Raw genomic sequence first — 19,329 nt, 5'->3', positions numbered from 1 at the left:
TACTACCCATGGTTACGAAATTTAAATATGTTAAACATGGTCATGCCCCACACCCAAATCAGGACAAAAAGACAGGTGGGGAGACTGGGGCCTGGTGAGGGCACTTCCTGATAGTTTTTTTGCCTTCTCAGCCCAGGGTGTAGCTGGGACTGGCTGTGAGGCTCCTATTTCTAAGGCACTTGTTTTCTCACAGATTCTACCATTTAATCTATAGTAGAGCCAGTCAAGCTGCTCTATTTCCAGTTAGCTTTTTGAGTGCTGGCTGGGCAGGGGGTTGACCTGAAACACCCATGCCTTCATTTCTTCTACACTCATCAGCCCTGTTGGCCAGGAGTGTGGGGTTCTCCACTCAAGATTAAAAGACTTTCTCCAGCCCTGGTCAGTGTGGCTCGGTTGAGTGTCCTCGTGTGCACTGGAAGGTTGTGGGTTCGATTCCCGGTTGGGGCATATGATTGGGTTGTGAGCTTGATCCCCCATAGGGGGCATGCAGGAGGCATTCAATCAATGTTTTTCTCTCTCCCTTTCTTGTTTTCTAAAAATCAATAAAAACATTTAATTAAAAAAAGACTTCCTCCAGGTTTTGTAACAGCTTGTACTTTATTACATATGCAACCCCACTATACCTGCCAGTTGCTCCCCACTCCCTCCAAAGTATCATCTTCTTGATATCAGCCCCTTCTTGAGGCAACTAAGCTATCCCTTTCTTTCTGGGGCAGAACAGATGGGAGTCCCTAGAGCAGGCACTGGGCAGGGGGAGAGCTACAATTAATCATCATAGTCCTCTTACAGGTATTTAAACTTAAATCAGCACCCTTGGGGGGTTGTAAAGGGTTTTCAGAAAGGATGGATGAAGCTGCCCCTCGTCCAAGGTACAGGTTGGAATGAACTAATGCTGGTCTATCTTGGGCCTCAGAAGGTGAAGCAGAGGAGCACGTTCTGGGAGTTAGTGTGAGTGGGGCATGTCTTCCCCAAACTTGTTCTGGTGGGCGACGTTCTTCACATCTAGGAGAGTCTGAGGAGGAGGCAAGAGACAGTTGGTAAGAGCGAGTGAGGACCCCCTCTACCTCAGCCAGGAGACTGCCCCCACTCCAGCCCTCAACCACCCTGTCTCCTGGACTAGCCCACATGCAGAAGGGCCTCCATTCTCCCCTTATCTGATCACAGAAGGTGTGTGTGTGGCGGGAGTGAATGTGTACACATTAGAGGCTCCTGCCTAGGGCTTACCTGGTGGTGAACATAGGCCTGACATGAGTAACACCAGGTAGACAGGTCAGTGTAGCTGAGGACCAGTGGGTGGCCTGAGCTTTCATGGTGCTGCATCATATGGGCATTGATGTAACGGCTGCAGTAGACCTGAGGTTAGGAAGTAAATGTTGGGCAGGGATCAGCACCCACCTATGGTTTGTTCCTGGGCCAACCTCAGCCCCATCCCCATTCTCTGTTGCATACCTCATAGCAAGACAGACACACCCAATTCTCCTGAAGTGCTCCACAGTCCTGACAAGGCTGGGTCACATCCAAGCCTGCTTCAGGAATGGGGCGTACTGCCACCAAATGGGGACACCACAGCAGTGGTGTCACGGCATAAAACATGGCCTGGGGGGGGGGACATGGACCAGGTGGGTGAAACGGAGTAAGCTAGGGACTTATCTCCCCATTATATGTCCCTGTGTCATATGCTCCTACCTGGAGGTACAAATGGGTAAAAAAATAAGGAAGCCACAGTTCCATCCACGCCCTGAGCTCACCTGGTCAATGTCCCCAGAGGCCTGCATTGGCACCGAATCATCCACGTCTTGACCCCCAGATGCCTCTGGTAGCCTCTCCTCTTCTGGGATCTCAGACCCTGGGGCCTCCTGGATACACAGAGGCAAGAGACGTATCTAAGAGTCCTGATTCTTGACCCTTCTTTCCCCCTACCTGGGTGTGCTGGTGGGCCTTACCTGAGCCTTGTCGTCTAGTTCCAAGGTCCTGAGATTCCCAATCAGCGTACTGAGGGATAGCTGGGATGTGGCTCCTTGCACAGGTGAGGTAGGAGGAGTCTGGTTGTCAGTGCTTGAGGCTTGAGGGGTTTGGATCAGCTTGGCTCCTCCCACAGCCTCCTCTGTGGTGGTCTGGTCCAGGGTTGCTCCCCCTGTGGCTGCCTCTGAGGTAGTCTGGTTCAGTGTGGCTGCCTCCGAGGTGGTATGGTCCAGCATAGCTTCCCCCGTGGCTGCCTCTGAGGGCTGGTCCTGAGTGAGCTCCACAACAGCTGGAGTGGACTCTTGCACAGATGCTGCTGATGTGGCCTTCCCCAGGCTTTCATCCAGAATGCTCTCTTCTAGCATGGTCAGCTTTTTAGCCGACCCAGGATTGGCTGGTTGGGGTGCCTCCTTGGTGATCGACTTAGAACTGAAGGATTCTTCCTTGTCTTCAATCTCTGAAACCATGGGAGCGAGATCCTTGAGTATGAGCACTATCCCCTCTCCTGCCTCTAATCCCTGCCCTCCCCTGACCCCACATTGTCCCCAATTCCCCATGCCCACTCACTCGTGGTCCGCAAGCTACGCCAGTATCTGCGATGGGCTTGGATGGTATCAGTGATTGATTCCAGGGCCCCTAACAGTGGGGGCCGAGACAGGGTCAGCAGGGGTGGCGGGTCCCCAAGGAGGGTGCGGGTACAGGCAGCCATGGACTCGGAGATGGATGCCAGGTTATAGCCACCCTTTTTAAGGAGAAAGAGAGTGAAAGGTATGATGCAGTGTCCTCAGGGAATTTGGGAGGCAAGATATCCTGCTTCCCAATCCTGCCTCAGGGCCCTGTAAGCCTAGAAGGTGGCAACTGGAGACAAGTGAATAGAACCCACATTTGTCAGATGGCAGTACCCATTGTGTGAGGTAGTTGTTGAGGGGGATAAACTGCGATGTGAAGTGCAAGGTAATAATGACCACAATAACAATGATGCTGATGGTAACACCAATAATAGCTGCTGTTCATTAAGTACTTGCTGTATGCTAGGCCCTATTCTAAGTACCTTATGTTATTAACTCAATCCTCAAACCACACATGCTCAATCTGTGTAGGAACGTGTCTTCATAGTACAGGAACCCACACAGACGTCCCTGCCCCAAAACTAGCACAGGAACAACTGGTCTCTCTCCCCACAAGAACCCCTGTCCTGACTTGGTATGGGAACCCCCTTTCTCACACTCTATAGGAAACCCAGTCTCTGCTGTTATTATAGATAAAGAAACTGAGGTTCAGAATAGTTAGATGACTTGGCTGAGGTCCTAACAGCTGGGAAGAGGCAGCGCTGGGCTCAGAACCTGTGCTGTCTGATAAAAGAGTCCATGTTCTTAACCATCACTCTGCAGTGCCACAAGCAGTCTGGGCACACTGAGACTGTTTACTAACCGATCAATCTCTCTAGCACTTACTGTCTTCATCTGTGAAGTAGTTAAAAAAAGCACATAAGATTTGCTAGTGTATCAACAGTGCATAATAATGCGAAGTTTTAGCACTTCTGCAGTGCTTACTGTATGCCATGCACTCTTCCATCATTAGCCAGCCCCATCTTACAGATGAGGAGACTGAAGCCCAGGGGTGGGAACACTGAATGTTTACAAAAAGTTAGTGAATTTATTTTATCTCAGGAACTTGATATAGTTCAAGTAGTGATGAAAAGGATAGGCTCTGGGGTCAGGCTGCTTGGATTCAAGCCCTGGCTCTGCCACTATTAAATGTGTGGCCTCTGGCTAGTCACTATATCTCTCCGTGCCTCAGTTTTCCTGGTCTTGAGAGAGGAAAATGATGAGGTCAGCAGACCTCACCTCAGAAGGCTGCTTTGTCAATGAATTAATAATGCCTGTAAAGTGTCAGAAGAGTGTCTTGCACATAGTGAGTGCTCAATGGAAGTGGTCAATGCTGGTGTTATTATTAATGCCAAGTATGTGCCAGCAATCCCAGGTGGGGACACTCAAAGGAGATTTTAGGAAATTGCCCCTCGTGTTGCAGTCAGCTAACAGAAAGGGCAGGACTCCAAGTCTTCCCCACTACCCCCCACAGTGGAAAGAGGGACCAAGGGAATTACCTCTAGGATTAGGATAATTCGGCCACTGGCAAGGCCCATCAGCAGGTGAGTGAGGTGGGCATAGCCCTCAGGTGACAGATGGCAGCCCCCCAGCGGGTCTCCCCATGCCGCATCAAAGCCAGCTGAGACCAGCACCAGTTCTGGGTTAAACTGAGGTAGGGAGAGAAGAAATGCATGGACATGAGGGAAGGTGGGCTTTGGGTATATACTAGGTGAGGTAGATCCAGAAAGAGACACTGAGACAAGGACAAATGAAGACATGAAGATGCAAGTCAGAGAGATGGAGACATGGGATTTGGAGGCTGGGAGAGAAAAGATCAGAGCCCTGAAACCAGGAAGGGAAGATGTAGAGACACAAGACAGAGAGACATGGAGAAGATGGACAGTTAAGGACACATTAGACACAGATTTAGAGACATGAAACACTAGAAATGGGCAGATGGGGACTAGAGGCAGAGTCCATAGTAGGTACTCCTATGAGACGTGAAGATTCAGCCATCAAGAGATGGTGACATGAAACACAGAGAGACAGAGATATGTCCTCACAAACATGCCCAAGGGTGAGATAAAGAGATACATGCTCCTCTCCCTGTGTCAAACATGTGATACATGTGCAGAAGTTACAAGGTTTTATATATATGGTGCCAAAGAGAAGTGCACACATACTTCCATCACAGAAAATGACAATCAAGTGCCACACACAGAAGATGGTCACATACCTGCACACAATTAGACAGTCCCATATGGACGGGACTGCACTTCCTACTAGTCATGCACACAGTTTCTCACAGAGGGGACAATAATCCACAGTCACCCCTGCACAGATACAACCATACATGTGCCATCATTACATGATAACAACAGTGTCACACACACACACACACACACACACACACACACACACACACACACACTGTTGCACCCACAGGTGGTCACTTACACACATAGTCACACATGATTTCAGTTATACACACACAGAAGGTAGTCACAGCCATTGTGCATCAGACACATGCACACATCTGAACATGTGCGTCTGCACAGAGGTCAGAGATGACGCATGTATCAGCCTTCTGAGTTAGTCACACACATACAGTCTGCCACAGACAGACTTACAGTTTACACATGTAGACGGTGGTTACCTACAGCCATTCATGCAACCAGGCAAATGTATACAGGCCACCTCCAGTCAGAGATAGACACACACAAACAGCCAGAAAGGTGACTGTCACACACAGCCTCCCAGGTGCAGAAAGTCACAAACCGGCTGTCACAGAAAGAGCACCCATGGCACAGAAATGGTAGAAACAGCCACTTGTGCAGTGTCTCACATATACTCAAACCCCTCCCCAGCTTGCACATGCAGTTCTACAGAGACGGCAGTCACTTGGGGCCACCGTCACATACAGACAGCCACTGGTGATGGTATACACACAGGACACACCGCTAGGAACACGAAGACCACCCCCGCACACCAGGAAGTCCCTCACAGTTGCACACAGAGAAGGCAGTCACATATGCAAAGGCCATCACAGCCACTCCCCCTCCTCTTTGCTGTTTTTCCCACAGGATCAGTCACCCAGAAGTCAGACACATGTGCACTCACTGCTGCCCACACAGCTGTGTCACATACATCCTGAAGCGTACCTCATAGGCAATGGGCAGCACCAGACGATGCCAGGCAGCCAGGTACTCAGAGTCCCCCATGCGAGGCCCATTCCAGGCCACGTTGACGGTGAAGCCTGTGCCTGCGGCCCGGCCCACCTGGCTGGGGGCGCCCTCATCCCCCATGGGAAAGAAGGTGCCATAATCATAGCGGTGCAGGGAAATGTAGAGCACACTGCCAGAGACAGGGTGGGGAGGGGTCCATGCTTGGTTAGCAGCCTGGCACCCCTGAAGCATGACCCACCCACTTCCCTGGCCGCACCTACTCCCTGCCCCAGCCCCTCACCTGGGGTCGTCCTCAAATATGTGCTGAGTTCCATTGCCATGATGCACGTCCCAGTCTACAATCAGGATCCTGAGGACCGAGAGCTTGTCAGTTACTCAGGACACTGGCCCCCTGGGAGAAGGCAGGGGCCAGACCACTGGGGCCTGTCTGCAGGGGCATATATTGTGGGTCACCAGATACTAAGTCCTTAAAGTTTGTGGGTCCTATCAAAGTAAGGATGACAGTCGAGGCTGGCTCCTGAACAAGTACTCAGGGTCAGACCCCAGGCCCTATGTGGGTTAGCACTGGGGGCTTGGACCCTGGGTTCTGTTGGGGCCAGAAATGGGTCCTGTTTCATAGGACCTGGATACCACAATGTTGGGGTCTTCTCCAAGTAAGCACTGAGAGGCTAGATCCTCAGTCCTTTTCTGGGAAGTACTGGACAACTGGACCCTTGGATATTTCTGGGTAAGTCCTGGGGGCTGTACCATGGGGCCTGCTGAGTAAGCACTGAGCTGGGGGGGAGGGGGAAACAGGGAGCCCTTACCGCAGTGGATGCCCACTGATGGCCTGGGCATGGCGAGCAGCCACAGCCACAGAGTTGAAAAAGCAGAAACCGCAAGCAGCATCCTGCTCTGCGTGGTGTCCGGGAGGACGCACCAGGGCAACACCATTCAAAACCTGGGGGGAGGAGCAGGGGGCCAAGATCAAACCACTGCCCTCACTGCTTTCCTTCTCCTTGTCCCCTTGCTTGTTCTCTTCCCTCCTTCCCACTACCAGATGCCAGGGGGGCCCAGCCCGGTAGCCACATCCTCATGGCTGCACTTCCCAGTGAGCAAGGCCTCGGGTGAGCAGGGTTCTCCTCCTCACCCCCTTTTCCTCCATCCCTGCCCAACTTTCTCAGAGTAGCCTCTCTCCCGCCCCCAAAACCACCTCTTCCAGTCAGAGCCCTACCCCAAAGTAGCCATACCTCTCCCGCCAGCACAGCCTCCACAAGGCAGCATGTGGCACCAGTGGCCAGCTGGGCACTGGCGAAGGTGCTGGGGCAGATGTAGATGGAGTCAAAGCTGGCGCTCTCACGGTACAGCTCCCGGGTTCTCATTTTTTCTGTGGCCCGTAGACGAGCCACGTACTCAGCACTGGAGGCACAGAGAGGGTATCAGGAATAGTCACGTGGTTCTGTCCCCTCCAAGGCCCCTCTTGCGACCCGCAGCAGCAATTCATACCCAGGCTCCAGCTCCCAGGTGGCATGTATGCAGTGAGGCCCCATCCCACCCCCAGGCACGAGGGTCTGACCTATGGCAGGTGAGCAGCTCAGCGTCTGTGGCAGGACGTGCAGGCAGCATGAGACAGCGCCCAGCAAGGCCCAGCTCCTCCAGACGGGACATGATCCGTGAGACACGCTGGGGTACCTCGGGGTGTTGGCTGGGAGGTGGGGATACAGAGGCAGGGCTTAATGTTTGAGGAGGTGAAAAACCCCTGCCCACTTACACTGAGCCCAGTGCTCCAATCGCATACTTGTCCCACATGTTGTAGTGATCCATCATCCGCTGGTCATAGACCAGCCCTGTGCGAGACTGAAATATTGGCCACATTGGTATTGGGAGCGCAGGGGGTGGCCATGGTCCCTCCTCTTCCTCCTCCTCATTGTCCCCATCCTCGTTGTCCTCGTCCAGGGAGTCACCTGCAAGGGGAGACCACACTCACCCTACTCCCCCGCCCTGGGTCATGTAATACTCAGAAACTCAGTTTACTCAAATGTAAAAAGGGGTGCGAGGCCTGAAACCAGGACCCAGTGAGAGGGAGGGACTGACCCCCTCCCACCAAGTTAGGCCAGGAAAGTCAGAGTAGGTTCTAGAAGACAGTCTTGTCCCATGGCTCATTCCATCCCTGACCCCCACCCCCATTAAACCCACTCCCTGCCTCCTACCTGATCTCACAAGGATCTCCCAGAAGGGCGCCAGGGCTTCCAGAGTGCAGGACAAGGTGGGCAGTGAGGGTCCCACTTTCTCCCTCCACCACCTGAGCTTACCTCCGGCAGGGGGCCCCAGGGGACTCCAGCATGGGGCAGGGGTCACCCAGAAGGGTGTGGAGTGAGGCGCTGACTCCTTCAGCCAGGGAGCGAAGGTTGTAGCCACCCTAGGAGAATAGAGTGAGGGGGTTAGGGAAGACCCAGATGTTACCAGGGAAGAGTAGTAGTAACATGACCACTAGGGTGCTGACTACATGTTGAGCAACAAAGAATTTAGAGGGTGCTTCCTTTCCCTCACTAAACAGCGCTATGACATGACTACTACTACTATCACACAAGTCCAGTGACTTAGGCGAGACTGTCCAGTTAGGAAGCGGAAATTCTGGGACAGGAACTCATGCTGGACTTGAAAGCTTTGTTATTATGTCCTCTAGGATTCACGGGCTCAGAGATGAAGTGAGTCACTCACCTCCAGAGACAGGAGCAGCCTGCCTCCTGCCAGGCCCATGAGCATATGGGTGAGCTGGGCAAACCCTGCTGGAGTGGCGGCCATTTCACCCTGGGAAGACATGGAGGGTCAGTCTGGCTCCAAGTAGCTCCCTTCTGCCTACCTGCCATTCCAGAGAGCCCGCCTTACCTTGGGGTCCCCTTGGAGGGCATCAAATCCAGCGGCCACCAGGACCAGCTGGGGCTGGAACTGAGGGGGGGAAAGGACTACATGAGGCCACCTGTCCTCATGGCCCACCCCTCACTGTCACCCTGCACCAAATCATCCCAGACCCCCGGACCTCAAGGGCGACCGGCAGCAGGATTTGCAGGAAAGCAGCAATGTAGTCGGCATCTCGCATCCCAACCTGCAGACAGAGGCACACGATGGTGAGATGGGATGTTCTGCCCTCTGCCTTGAACCACTGAAGGGCAGGGGTGAGCTTCACTCTGGGGGCAACAAGTGGGCAGACACTGACCTGGTTCCAAGGCACATTGATGGTATATCCCTGGCCTTGGCCAAAACCTGTGGTGGACCAGTTAGAGGCCTTCAGGTGGGGCCAGAAGCGACCCTGCTCATAGCGGTGGATGGAAAAATAGAGCACACTGGGGGCAGAGAGAAAAAAGAGATTGAGGGATTGAGGAGTCAATGCACCCGACACTCCCAAAATACAGCTACCACAGTTGGTTCAACCATTCATTCATTTTCTCATTGTTTTCCCCATTAAATATTTAATTCAAACATTCATTCATTTTTTCATTTGTTTACCTATTACATCACTCACTCATTCATTTCATCTCTTACTGGAACTCCTCCCTTGGCCAACACTGCTGCCCCCTCAATGCCCACCCAGGTCTAACTCTGAGATCCTGAGAGCTAGTGGATCTATCTCAGGCCCCAAGAGCTCCTTACACCATGGGGACACTAGATCATGCCTACCCACCCACCTGTCCCTGTGTCCAAGGTGGTAACAGTAGGACAAACCCTGTGACTTTGGGAGGCCCACAGGGAACATGGGGCTTTAAAATGGTGGGAGCCAGCTAAGGCTGCCCAGAGCATCAGGCTGCGCTGGGGAGCTTGATGTTTCTCCTAAATAAAGTGGGAGACTGGGAAGTTAGAGTTAAGAACTGGTTCTGTGTGTAGAGCTAGAGTGGGGGTGCTGGCTAGGGCTCCATGAGGCCAGTGAGGGGACAATTCCTTCTTCACAATACCTTATAGGCCACCTCTAGTACTTCTTTTATTGTGTAGGTGAGAAACAGAGCACTCAAAGCAGTGGGGGGATTGACACACAGAACAGATATTGAAAAGACACAATGGTCCCTCCAGCAGGCTGTGGGAGGGCTTAATCCTGATTGAGGCAATCCAAATGAATAATCTCTTATCCATCCATCCATCGGTTCATCGCTCCCTGCCTTGTTCCAGTAAGGATTTAAGGCAGCTTTTTCCCTTTTTTAGGGAAATGTATGACAGTCCCATTTTAATGAATGTTAACAATGTAGTTGTACAATTTATTAAAACTGACATAAAAAGATTTATGAAATGAAGAAAAATGTATTGGGATTAGGGAATGAAATTTATATTAAACCTCTGGTATTGAGTAGGTGGGGAAATGATTGGGTTTTATTTTATTTTTACTCTGATAGGTAAATAACAGTTCTAAACTTTTTTTTTTTTTTTTACCTAAGTTAGCCATTAAAGGAAGAGGAATACCCCATAGAACATAAAGATTATTATCAGGGGGAGAAAATAACTAAAGAAAAGATTTGAAGAAAGGCAACCCTACAAGAGAGCCACCAGAATTAAAAGAACTAACACTCAGGAAACTAAGCTTATAAAGCAAACAGAATAAAGTTTTAAAATAATTTTGAATGGCCCTGGCCAGGTAGCTTGGTTGTTTAGAGCATCATCCTGAGATGCCAAGGTTGCAGGTTCAATTCCCAGTCAGTGCACATATAAGAATCAACTAATGAATGCATATATAAGTGGAATAACAGATCAGTATTTCTTTCTCTCCCCTCCTTCCTCTCTCTCTAAAACTCAATAAATAAAAAGGAATCAACCAATGAATGCATAAATAAGTGGAACAACAAATCCATGTCTCTCTTTCACTCCCCAACTCCCTCTCTCTCTTCAAATAAATAAAAATTACAATAAATAAATAAAATAAGTCTCACTTCCAATGAAGGAATGATGAACTGATAGCACAGGTTTACCTCCCCACTCTGCTACTATCCCAGTCAAAAGACATTAAAGGAATGTTAAACAAGTATCCACCCAGAAAGACAGAATGGGATAAAGGATTCAGACAATAAGAGACTTCAAAAAAATCCCTGGAAAGTACTTTGAGGCTCCGGGGGCCCAAGGGAATGACCTGGGGTTTCCCTTCTGGAGAAATCAAGCACAATTCCAGGTCACTGCACACAAAATCAGTCCTGAATAACCAGTTCACCCAATGGCCCATTCACTAAGTTTACTTCTTTCTTTTAACTACTTTGCTTTAATTTTCATTGTCTTCATAATAGTCTTTTAAGGACTGTCCAACTTGTCTCCACCCCAAAACCCTGCTGTTGGAGTTAAGAGACAGAGAGATGGGGAGAAGGGAGATTGAAGGGCATGGATAAATTCTTTTTCATTTATACAAACCAGATTACTCAGAAAGGAATGAAAATCACACTGACATTAGACATCTGACAGCAACACCAAATGCTAGAAAATAATAAAGCAATGTCTACAGAACAGCCAATCTAGATTAGATAATGAGTCATGGGAGCTCAGGATCTATGGGGAGAAGTGGATTCTACATAGTCTGTTCGACAGAAGACTAGATAAACAAAGATTACTTAGTAGTGTCTCCTACTGAGAAGGACTAGTTCAATCACTTTCTGCTGGAAGGGTAAGCTGGTGCTTTCTGGAGAAAAATCTGGCAGCAGATCTCAGACTTTCAAGCACGCCAACCCTCTGACCCAGTAATCCATGACTGGAAATTTATCCTATAGATATACTCAGAGAAGTGTAAAATTACATGCACTGTGTGTGTGTGTGTGGGGGGGGGTGTTCTTCAGCCCAGCCTGCACCCTCTCCAATATGGGACCCCTCGGACATCCCTCTCACAATCCAGGACTGCTGGCTCCTAACTGCTCACCTGCCTGCCTGCCTTATCACCCCTAACTGCCCCTCCCTGATGGCCTGGTCACCCCCAACTGACCTCCCTGCCAGCCTCATTGCCCCTCACTGCCCCCTTCTGCCAGTCTGGTCACCTCTAAATGCCCTCCTGCTGGCCCGATTGCCCCCAACTGCCTTCCTCTGCTGGCCTGATTGCTTCCAGCTGCCCTCCCCTGCCTGCCCGGTCCCCCCTAATTGCCCTCCCCTGCTGGCCCAGTTACCCCTAATTCCCCTCCCGCCCCTGCAGGCCTGGTTGCTCCCAACTGCCCTCTCCTGCTGGCCTGGTTGCCCCTAACTACCCTCCCCTACTGGCCTGATCGCCCACAACTGCATTCACCTGCTGCTATCTTTTGACCACATGGGGGCAGCCATCTTGTGCAATGGCGTGACGGTCAATTTGGATATTACTGCTTTATTATACAGGATACTATTCACTATAGAATTGTCTGCAATAGCAAAACCTGGGAAGCATCATAAATGTCCCAGAGTTAAATGACCAGAGGTACAGCCATACAATGGAATACTGTACAGCCCTTACAAAAAAGAAGGTACTTTTTAGAAGTATTAACATGGAGCAGTGTCTACCACCTGCTGTTAAATGCGAAAAGCAAATTGCCACAGACCATGTAGAGCAAGCATGTCAAACTTGCAGCCCACAGGCTGCATGCAGCCTACAACGAATATTTTTGTGGCCCAGCCAATATAACGGTATGTAAGAAACATTTTAATAAAAATTTTGTAACAATTTTTACAATATCCTGCTATACATAATTATTAATTATGAACTACAATGTTCGCTAATGACTGATTACTATAATCGTGTTGCATTCATTTCCCTTATGCACCTTACGCGCAGGTGCACCATTTCCCTCCACTAATACTAGCAAGCGAATATTTTAGCAGCCAGTTGCCACATCATTAGTCTTGTACTGACTTGTGTGATGTGTGCAACAGGAAATATTTTGCTTTCGGAGAACAAGAAAAATAGTTTTATTTGCGTTATGGTTATTAATTTGTGCAGTTATTTAGTGTCTGGTAAGTTAATGTACAAGAAAAAATATTAATTTGTATTAAAATGTTCTATTATTTTATGTTAACGATGACTCATTTATTTCAGCCCTTTGTATTCAGCATGCCTCTACCAAAATAAACCTATGTTTCTATGAAAATTGCACTTTTTGTTTTATAAACTTAAACCTTGTTTACTTGGCCCGTGTTAGCCTTTAAGTCTGATGCGCTTGATGTAGAGGATTACCCCATTAGGCAGTGTATTAATAATAATGATAATGAATTTATACATCTATATGAAAAATTCCATAAGGATATAACATAAACTATCAACAATTATTTTTGAGGTGATGGGAATTATAGGAGAGTCACTGCTATAGACAGTTCTGTATTATTTTTTATAAAATTTTAAAATTGATTTTAGAGAGAGAAAGGAAGAAATAGAGAGAGAAATACCAATGTGAGAAATATCAATTGGCTGCCTACCACATGCACCCTGACCAGGGGTATGTGCCCTGACCAGGAATCAAACCCACGCCCCTTTGGTGCATGGAATGATGCTCCAACCAACTGAGCCACACCGGCCAGGGCTTCTTTAATTTTTTTTTAAGTTGAGTGACCTCTTGGTTCATGGGTCGACACTAAACCACTGAGTAATACCAGCTGGGCTTATTTAACTTTTTAAATAAGTAATTTGTAGTAATCATAACTACAAAATATGATATAGTAATTTGAGGTTCACTCCAGCTCCAGGGTAAATTAATAAGCAAGATTTCTAAATGTTTGTGGAAGCAAATCTCATTTCTTCCCATTCTTTTCTGTGCGAACCTGTATGTCTCAGTTCACCCATTTCTAAAATGGGGAACTCAATAGTCTCTGCCTCAATGAAATTAAGAGGGCAGACACGCAGAGAGCAGCACAGAACCTGGTCCCAGGGCAGGCCCAATGTAATGTGAATGCCTTCCCTTCCCTCCTGGCCCCTTCTGGTTGGGCCTTTAAGGGTGGAGGATGGCTGGGAATCTAGCATCTGAGGTGGCATATGGGGCCATACCTGGGGTCCTGGTCAAAGGTAAACTGTGTTCCTTGACCATGGTGCACATCCCAATCCACGATAAGGACCCTGTGAGCGGAAGAGAGGGGGGCACTGTATAAGATAACTCAGGTGTACCTGGGGGAAATGCCCACACCAGGCTACCCCACCTGTGCCACCCCCATCACCCTTGCCCTGCTATTTGCTGCTGACCTCTGAATGCCATGCTTCTGTTGAGCATAGCGAGCAGCCACGGCCACATGGTTGAACATGCAATATCCATCCATAAGACTGTGCTGGGCGTGGTGTCCAGGAGGCCTAAGCAGGACAGGGAAAGCCACAGATTGGGGGTTCCTCCTCTGCAGAGGACACTCCCTTGCTCTCTAATCCTGTTAGACCACCAACTCCCCCAGTGCTGATACCTGCCAATCTGCCAGGAACTGAGTAACTGAGGCCCTTAGACTCTCACCCCCAGTTTTCTGCTCTCTCTTTGAAGGAAACTTGATGTTTCTTAAAATTATCAGTGTATACACCTTCACACCCAGTCATTTTGCTCCTGGGGACTTAGCCCACAGCTTGTACAGCAAAAAGGGTAAAATCACATGTTTATAAATGGACAACAAAATTTGCTGCAGCATTTTTTAGAAACAGTAAATGATTGGGGAGAACCAAAATGCCCAACAGTAGGGAGCTGGTTAACTTACTGTTGCACAGTGGAGTTCTACATGGGTCTAAGCTGTACAGTTAGAGAATAGCTTTTCAAAATGTCTAAGTGGAAAATGCATGGTATGGAAGGGAGCATCTTGAATGCTGGAGCGCTCCCCTAAAATAGGGGAGGCAGGAGAAAGGCTCCATCTTCTGCCTTTCATCAGTTCTGGAATGCCAACAATGATAAGATGTACTGTGATTTTTACATGCCAACAACAAAGCAGAAAATGCTGCCAACTGAATGCTAAGATGTCACTGTTTACAAGATGCATCTGAATTTCAAGATGTTACCAATAGAAAAATATGCATCTCAGAATCAACGAAATATGGTATTTACTCCATGAAAATGCAGACTATTTCTGGGGCACACGAGTTACTGGTTACAGTGACTACCTCCAGGACAGGAAGCATGTGTCTGGGGAACGGGGTGGGAGGGAGACTTTTTCTTGTATGCCCATTTGTATCTTAAGCACGTAAATACACTACCCATTACAAATACACTATCCATTATCAATACATTTTACACTTGAGGGAAGAATTTTTTTTAAATGTAGAAACCCAAATGCTGGCAGGTCCTACCTGACAATAGCCATGCCATTCCGGATTTCAGCCCCCAGGATCGCATCCACCAGCCTGAGGACAGAGCCTGAGGCCAGGCAGGCACAGTTGTATGAGTTCTGGAGAGACAGTGGGGAGCCAGAGAGGGAGTGAGGGAGAGACCAGCCTTGTCCACTCAGTTGCTTCTCCTAGGGTGGGGTAGGTGTGAGGATGGGCATTCCCAGGATTGCTACCACCCTCTGCCGTCACAGTTCTCATCCATACCGGATGCAGATAAACTGAGTCATAGGTGTCTGCTAGGACGCGGAGTTCTCCCTCATTCATGTATTGGGTTGTCTCCATCAGATCTATATATTCTAGGCTGGGGATACAGACAGGGAAGATGAGATTCAAGGGCCTGCCTCCCTCCTTGGCCCTGAGTTGGGGCCCTGTTTCCTCCCCAGCTAAGCCCTTTATGCACCAGACCCCTGGACAAGTCAGACTTCCTCAATTACAAGCTGTTTACACACCAGATTGTAATAAGAACAATAGCTCATCAGGCTGATGATATGTCAGGCACCATTCTAAGCACCCAACATATATCAAATCCTCCTGAGGAACTTGTATTTACCAGTCCCTCAGTTATTGGCAATGACAATGAGATTCAGAGAAGTTCAGCAACTTGCTCAAAGTCACAGAGCCCATGAGCTTCATTCCCAAAGCATCCAATCTGCCTTGGTGGGCCCAGGCTAGCTTCCTCCCCGTCCCTACAAGGTTACCAAGAATTCACCTGTGAACCAACATCAGCTCCTCCTTTTCAGCAAACCGGGCCTGAGGAGACACAAGGAACAAAGGGCTAAGGTACGGCCCCAAACCAGGTCCTGCCAGCTCCTACCCTCCACCCAAAGTGCTGGCCGGGGAACTCACCTGAAAGGACACACAGCGGTCCAGGAGGCCCTCCTGGATCAGCTGCTCCTTGATGGCATGGAGCCGCTCGGGGCCTTCAGGGAAGCTGGGTTGACAGAGATAAGTCACATGAACACATGGACATATACAGGGACACTGGTGAGCAACACAGCTGGTCCTGCATTCTTCTCCATCCAACACTGCACACCAGAAACTTCGAAGTACCTGTTGGCTCTGTTCTCACAATGTATCCAGAGCCTGCCCCTCTCCTCATCACCCCCACTGCTGCTATCATAATCGCCCACCTGGGTCACTACAGTCAGCTCCTTATTGGCCTTCCTACTTCTTTTTAAAAATATATATATTTTATTGATTTTTTACAGAGAGGAAGGGAGAGGGGATAGAGAGTTAGAAACATTGATGAGACAGAAACATCGATCAGCTGCCTCCTGCACACCCCCTACTGGGGATGTGCCCACAACCAAGCTACATGCCCTTGGCTGGAATCGAACCTGGGACCCTTCAGTTCACAGGCTGATACTCTATCCACTGAGTCAAACCGGTTAGGGCCGGCCTTCCTACTTCTGCCATCACTCCCCCAACAGTTCTTTCTTCCCACAGTAGGCAGACATTGGTTAAAATCCAAATCAGATCATGTCCCATCTAAACTCAAAACTTTCTCATGGCTCCCATCTCACCAAGTCACGTACTGTTCAGCTAGCTTTCCCCCCCTGCTCCCACATTATCTTCATGACTCACTCCCTCACCTCCTTCAGATATCAGCAAGGCCTTCCCTGACCATCCTATTCCAAACTGAAGAGTTCCTCCATTGTTCTTTTTGCTACTTTCCCTCCTGCTTCAGTGTTTCTGTGCATCACAGAACTTTTGTTTCGAACACACTGTATCATTTACTTTCTTTGACTGTTTTCTCCCTCAAAATTGTAATCTTCACAAACACTAGGGTTTCTTTGTTTTGTCTACTGCCATGTCCCTGAAGTCCTCTGCCACTCTGAGTCTTCCATTGGGATAGAGGAGATAGATACTGAACTGGTAAACACATAAGTATAATGAGCAAACAATGACATGAGCTAGGAAGATCTCAAAGATCAAGTGTATGAGGTGTGGGGGGAGTAGCCAGGCATAGCCCTCTCTGAGAGTCTCCTTGAGATGTGAATGCTAACTGGGAGAAGAGAAGGCAGAAACAAATCTCTGGAAAAGGGATTGGCCAGGGCAAAGACCCGGACGGAGTTGAGGGAATGCCTGGCATGTGGGAAGAGCAGCAAGGGGTCCAGTGTGAGTGAAGTGAAGTGAAACGAATGAGGAAGAGGACTGGCTGATGAAGTCACCAAGGTGATGTGGAGCCAGGTCACGTGGAACCTAAGAGGCCAAAATGAAGAATTTGACCTTTACCTTGAAGGTAATGCTCTGTCCTTGAAAGATTTTAAGAAAGAGAACATCATTTTACACATATTTTTTTAGGCTGCTGTGTGGAAAACAGACAGCATGGATGAGAGTGGAAACAGGGAACAAGTGAAGGGGCCTTTGCAAATTTAGGTGAGTGATGATGGTGGTGGCAGTGAGGAGAAGTCAGATATGGGATACATTTTGCACACAGAGACAAAAGAATTTGTTGATGGATTACATGTGTGAGCAAATGGGAGGTGTAATTCTTCTGTTTCAGCAGAAATGTCTCTTTTTCAAGGATACCTTCTGGGAACACCGGATGCTAGTCTAAAATCCTTATTAAACACTTTTGAAGCCCCTGGTCTTAAGTCCTCCCATATTAAACACTTCATTCTGCTGTTGGCTGTTTAATGATCTGCTCTCCTACTCACCTATCAGCTCCTTGAGAAGGGACCCTGTTTGTCTTGTCCAACACATTTGTATCACCAACTCCTGGCACACAGCAGGCACTTAATAAATGTTTGCTGGCTAATGAAAAGAACCCCTTCAAACCTGAGCCCCACCTCCCTAAGTCATCTGCTGCCAGTCTCTAGGCTAGTGCAAGAAAGGATCTGTTCTTGCTAATGGCTCTAAGTGTGCATATTTGTGTGGTTTGGGGACAGCTGGAGGAGTCAAGTCTTACCTGTCATCCCAAAGGCAATGGAAGTCATTTAGCTGCTCATCAAACACCAGGCCAGTACCGGAGAGTGTCTTGGTCTCAGTGGTCAGATCCTGCAGGGAAAAAAATGGGAGAGATTGATCCATTTAGGGCCTGAGTCAGAGGTAACATCCCGTAATGTCCAAGATGGAGAACCTCAGGGTTTTGATAGTCACAGAAGGCTAAATTATGGCCAGGCCTCTCTCACCAGCACTTGGATCCCCTGGATTAGTTCTTGCTCTGCTGCTTGGCTGAGCTTCTTCATTCTGCCTTTCTTCTTCACCTCTGCTAGTCTGGGGCTGGAGCGGAGTCCAGTACCCTTCTTAACACCTGGCTTCTGCTAAACAGAGAGAAAGGTCAGAGTCCACTGCACGGCCCACTGCTCCCCTTCCCCCTCATCAGGACGGATCTGGGGCCTCACCGAGATGATGCTGGAATCCTGGGGGGGCGTCTGGGGGTTGTGTATACTCCTTCGCTGCTTAGTTGTGGTGGAATCCTGGCCGGTGGAGGTCATGGTCGGGGAGACTTCACCCCTGACGCGGTTCTGGGAGGTGCGGTGGAGGTGACTGAAGGGACTTGGTATCCTGAGGACCCTACACCCCAGCCTCCTCCCAGGCCCCGCCTCTTATGCTATCCTATCACACACTGCCTTCCAAAACTCCCTCTCTCTCAAGGCTCTCTCCCTCCACTGGGATGTCTATTCCACCTGGCCCCGCCCATTCCACTAGACTCCACCCCTTTAACACTATTCTTTCTTCTTTCAAAGTTTGGCCCTTTCAAAAAGCAATTAATCCCCTTAGATTCAGTCTATTCGAGGGCCTGATCTTTCCAACAAATCACGCCCCTTCCGCTCTACCAAGCCATTCTCCAGATTCTTTCCTTCCTCTCAGCCTCGCCCCGGACCCCACCTCTTCACAGACTTGCCCTTTCCACCCAATCCCCCGGGAAAATCACCCACCCTTTCACTCAGCCAGCCCCAGCGCGGCCCCGACCCCACTCCACCCTGCACGATCCACTTAACTCCACCCCTTATCCGCCGCCCAGCACCTTCCACTAGGCCAGATTCCGTCCCTAACGTTTCAACCAGCACCGCTCCTCAGGGGACGGCCCCTTTCCTCCACCAAACCCCAGCCCCCGCCCAAACCCTACCCCCGACGTTTTCCCAAACCCCTTCGGCCAGATTCCAGCCACCGCCCGCCAACCCCCGCCCCCTCCGCAATGCCAACCAATCCCTTCAGCTCCACACAGAAGGCACAGCGCGGCCCTTCCCTCAAACCCCGCCCAGGACCAGCGCTGCTCCATTCCCCGCCACCTGTGAGGGGCTGCTGGTGCCAAGGCCCGCGTTACCATTGGGCCGGTTCTCTCTACTGACCGCCCTGATCCCGCCCACAGCCTCAGGGCCGCGCTCCCTGAGAGCTACAG

The 19,329-nt window shown here is 49.5% G+C and overlaps 1 protein-coding gene across 1 annotated transcript; it reads right to left on the bottom strand.

Annotated features, from left to right (window-relative positions):
* Positions 1–578: 578 nt before the first annotated feature.
* On the bottom strand, positions 579–18,859 carry HDAC6 (histone deacetylase 6). The gene is made up of 28 exons (XM_015560749.1): positions 18,329–18,859; positions 18,116–18,244; positions 17,893–17,981; positions 15,828–15,912; positions 15,691–15,731; positions 15,186–15,282; positions 14,943–15,040; positions 13,869–13,973; positions 13,677–13,745; positions 8,934–9,060; positions 8,757–8,822; positions 8,606–8,665; positions 8,438–8,527; positions 8,029–8,135; positions 7,927–7,994; positions 7,515–7,680; positions 7,293–7,421; positions 6,967–7,135; positions 6,544–6,677; positions 6,018–6,086; positions 5,714–5,906; positions 4,070–4,219; positions 2,530–2,704; positions 1,944–2,419; positions 1,749–1,856; positions 1,450–1,596; positions 1,225–1,353; positions 579–1,012 (listed from the first exon to the last, which is right to left on the bottom strand). Exons 1-28 carry the CDS (start codon positions 18,419–18,421, stop codon positions 944–946), a joined length of 3,438 nt encoding a protein of 1,145 aa, XP_015416235.1. The 5' UTR covers positions 18,422–18,859; the 3' UTR covers positions 579–943.
* Between the last annotated feature and the right edge of the window lie 470 nt (positions 18,860–19,329).

The sequence above is a fragment of the Myotis davidii genome, unplaced genomic scaffold (genome assembly GCF_000327345.1).
Source record: "Myotis davidii unplaced genomic scaffold, ASM32734v1 scaffold855, whole genome shotgun sequence".
In the NCBI taxonomy this organism is placed as follows: domain Eukaryota; kingdom Metazoa; phylum Chordata; class Mammalia; order Chiroptera; family Vespertilionidae; genus Myotis; species Myotis davidii.
The sequence above is the reverse complement of the archived record's forward strand: the minus strand, read 5'-3'. Positions and strand labels throughout refer to the sequence as shown.

Bases quoted from the DNA above. Each gene is read 5' to 3' on its own strand.
- HDAC6 (XM_015560749.1), bottom strand. From the start codon at position 18,421: ATGACCTCCACCGGCCAGGATTCCACCACAACTAAGCAGCGAAGGAGT. The intron at 15,041-15,185 runs GTATGGATGAGA...CTGTCTCTCCAG, and splicing joins ACTCAGTTTATCTGCATCCG to AACTCATACAACTGTGCCTG. The intron at 4,220-5,713 runs GTACGCTTCAGG...TCCCTACCTCAG, and splicing joins TGCTGCCCATTGCCTATGAG to TTTAACCCAGAACTGGTGCT.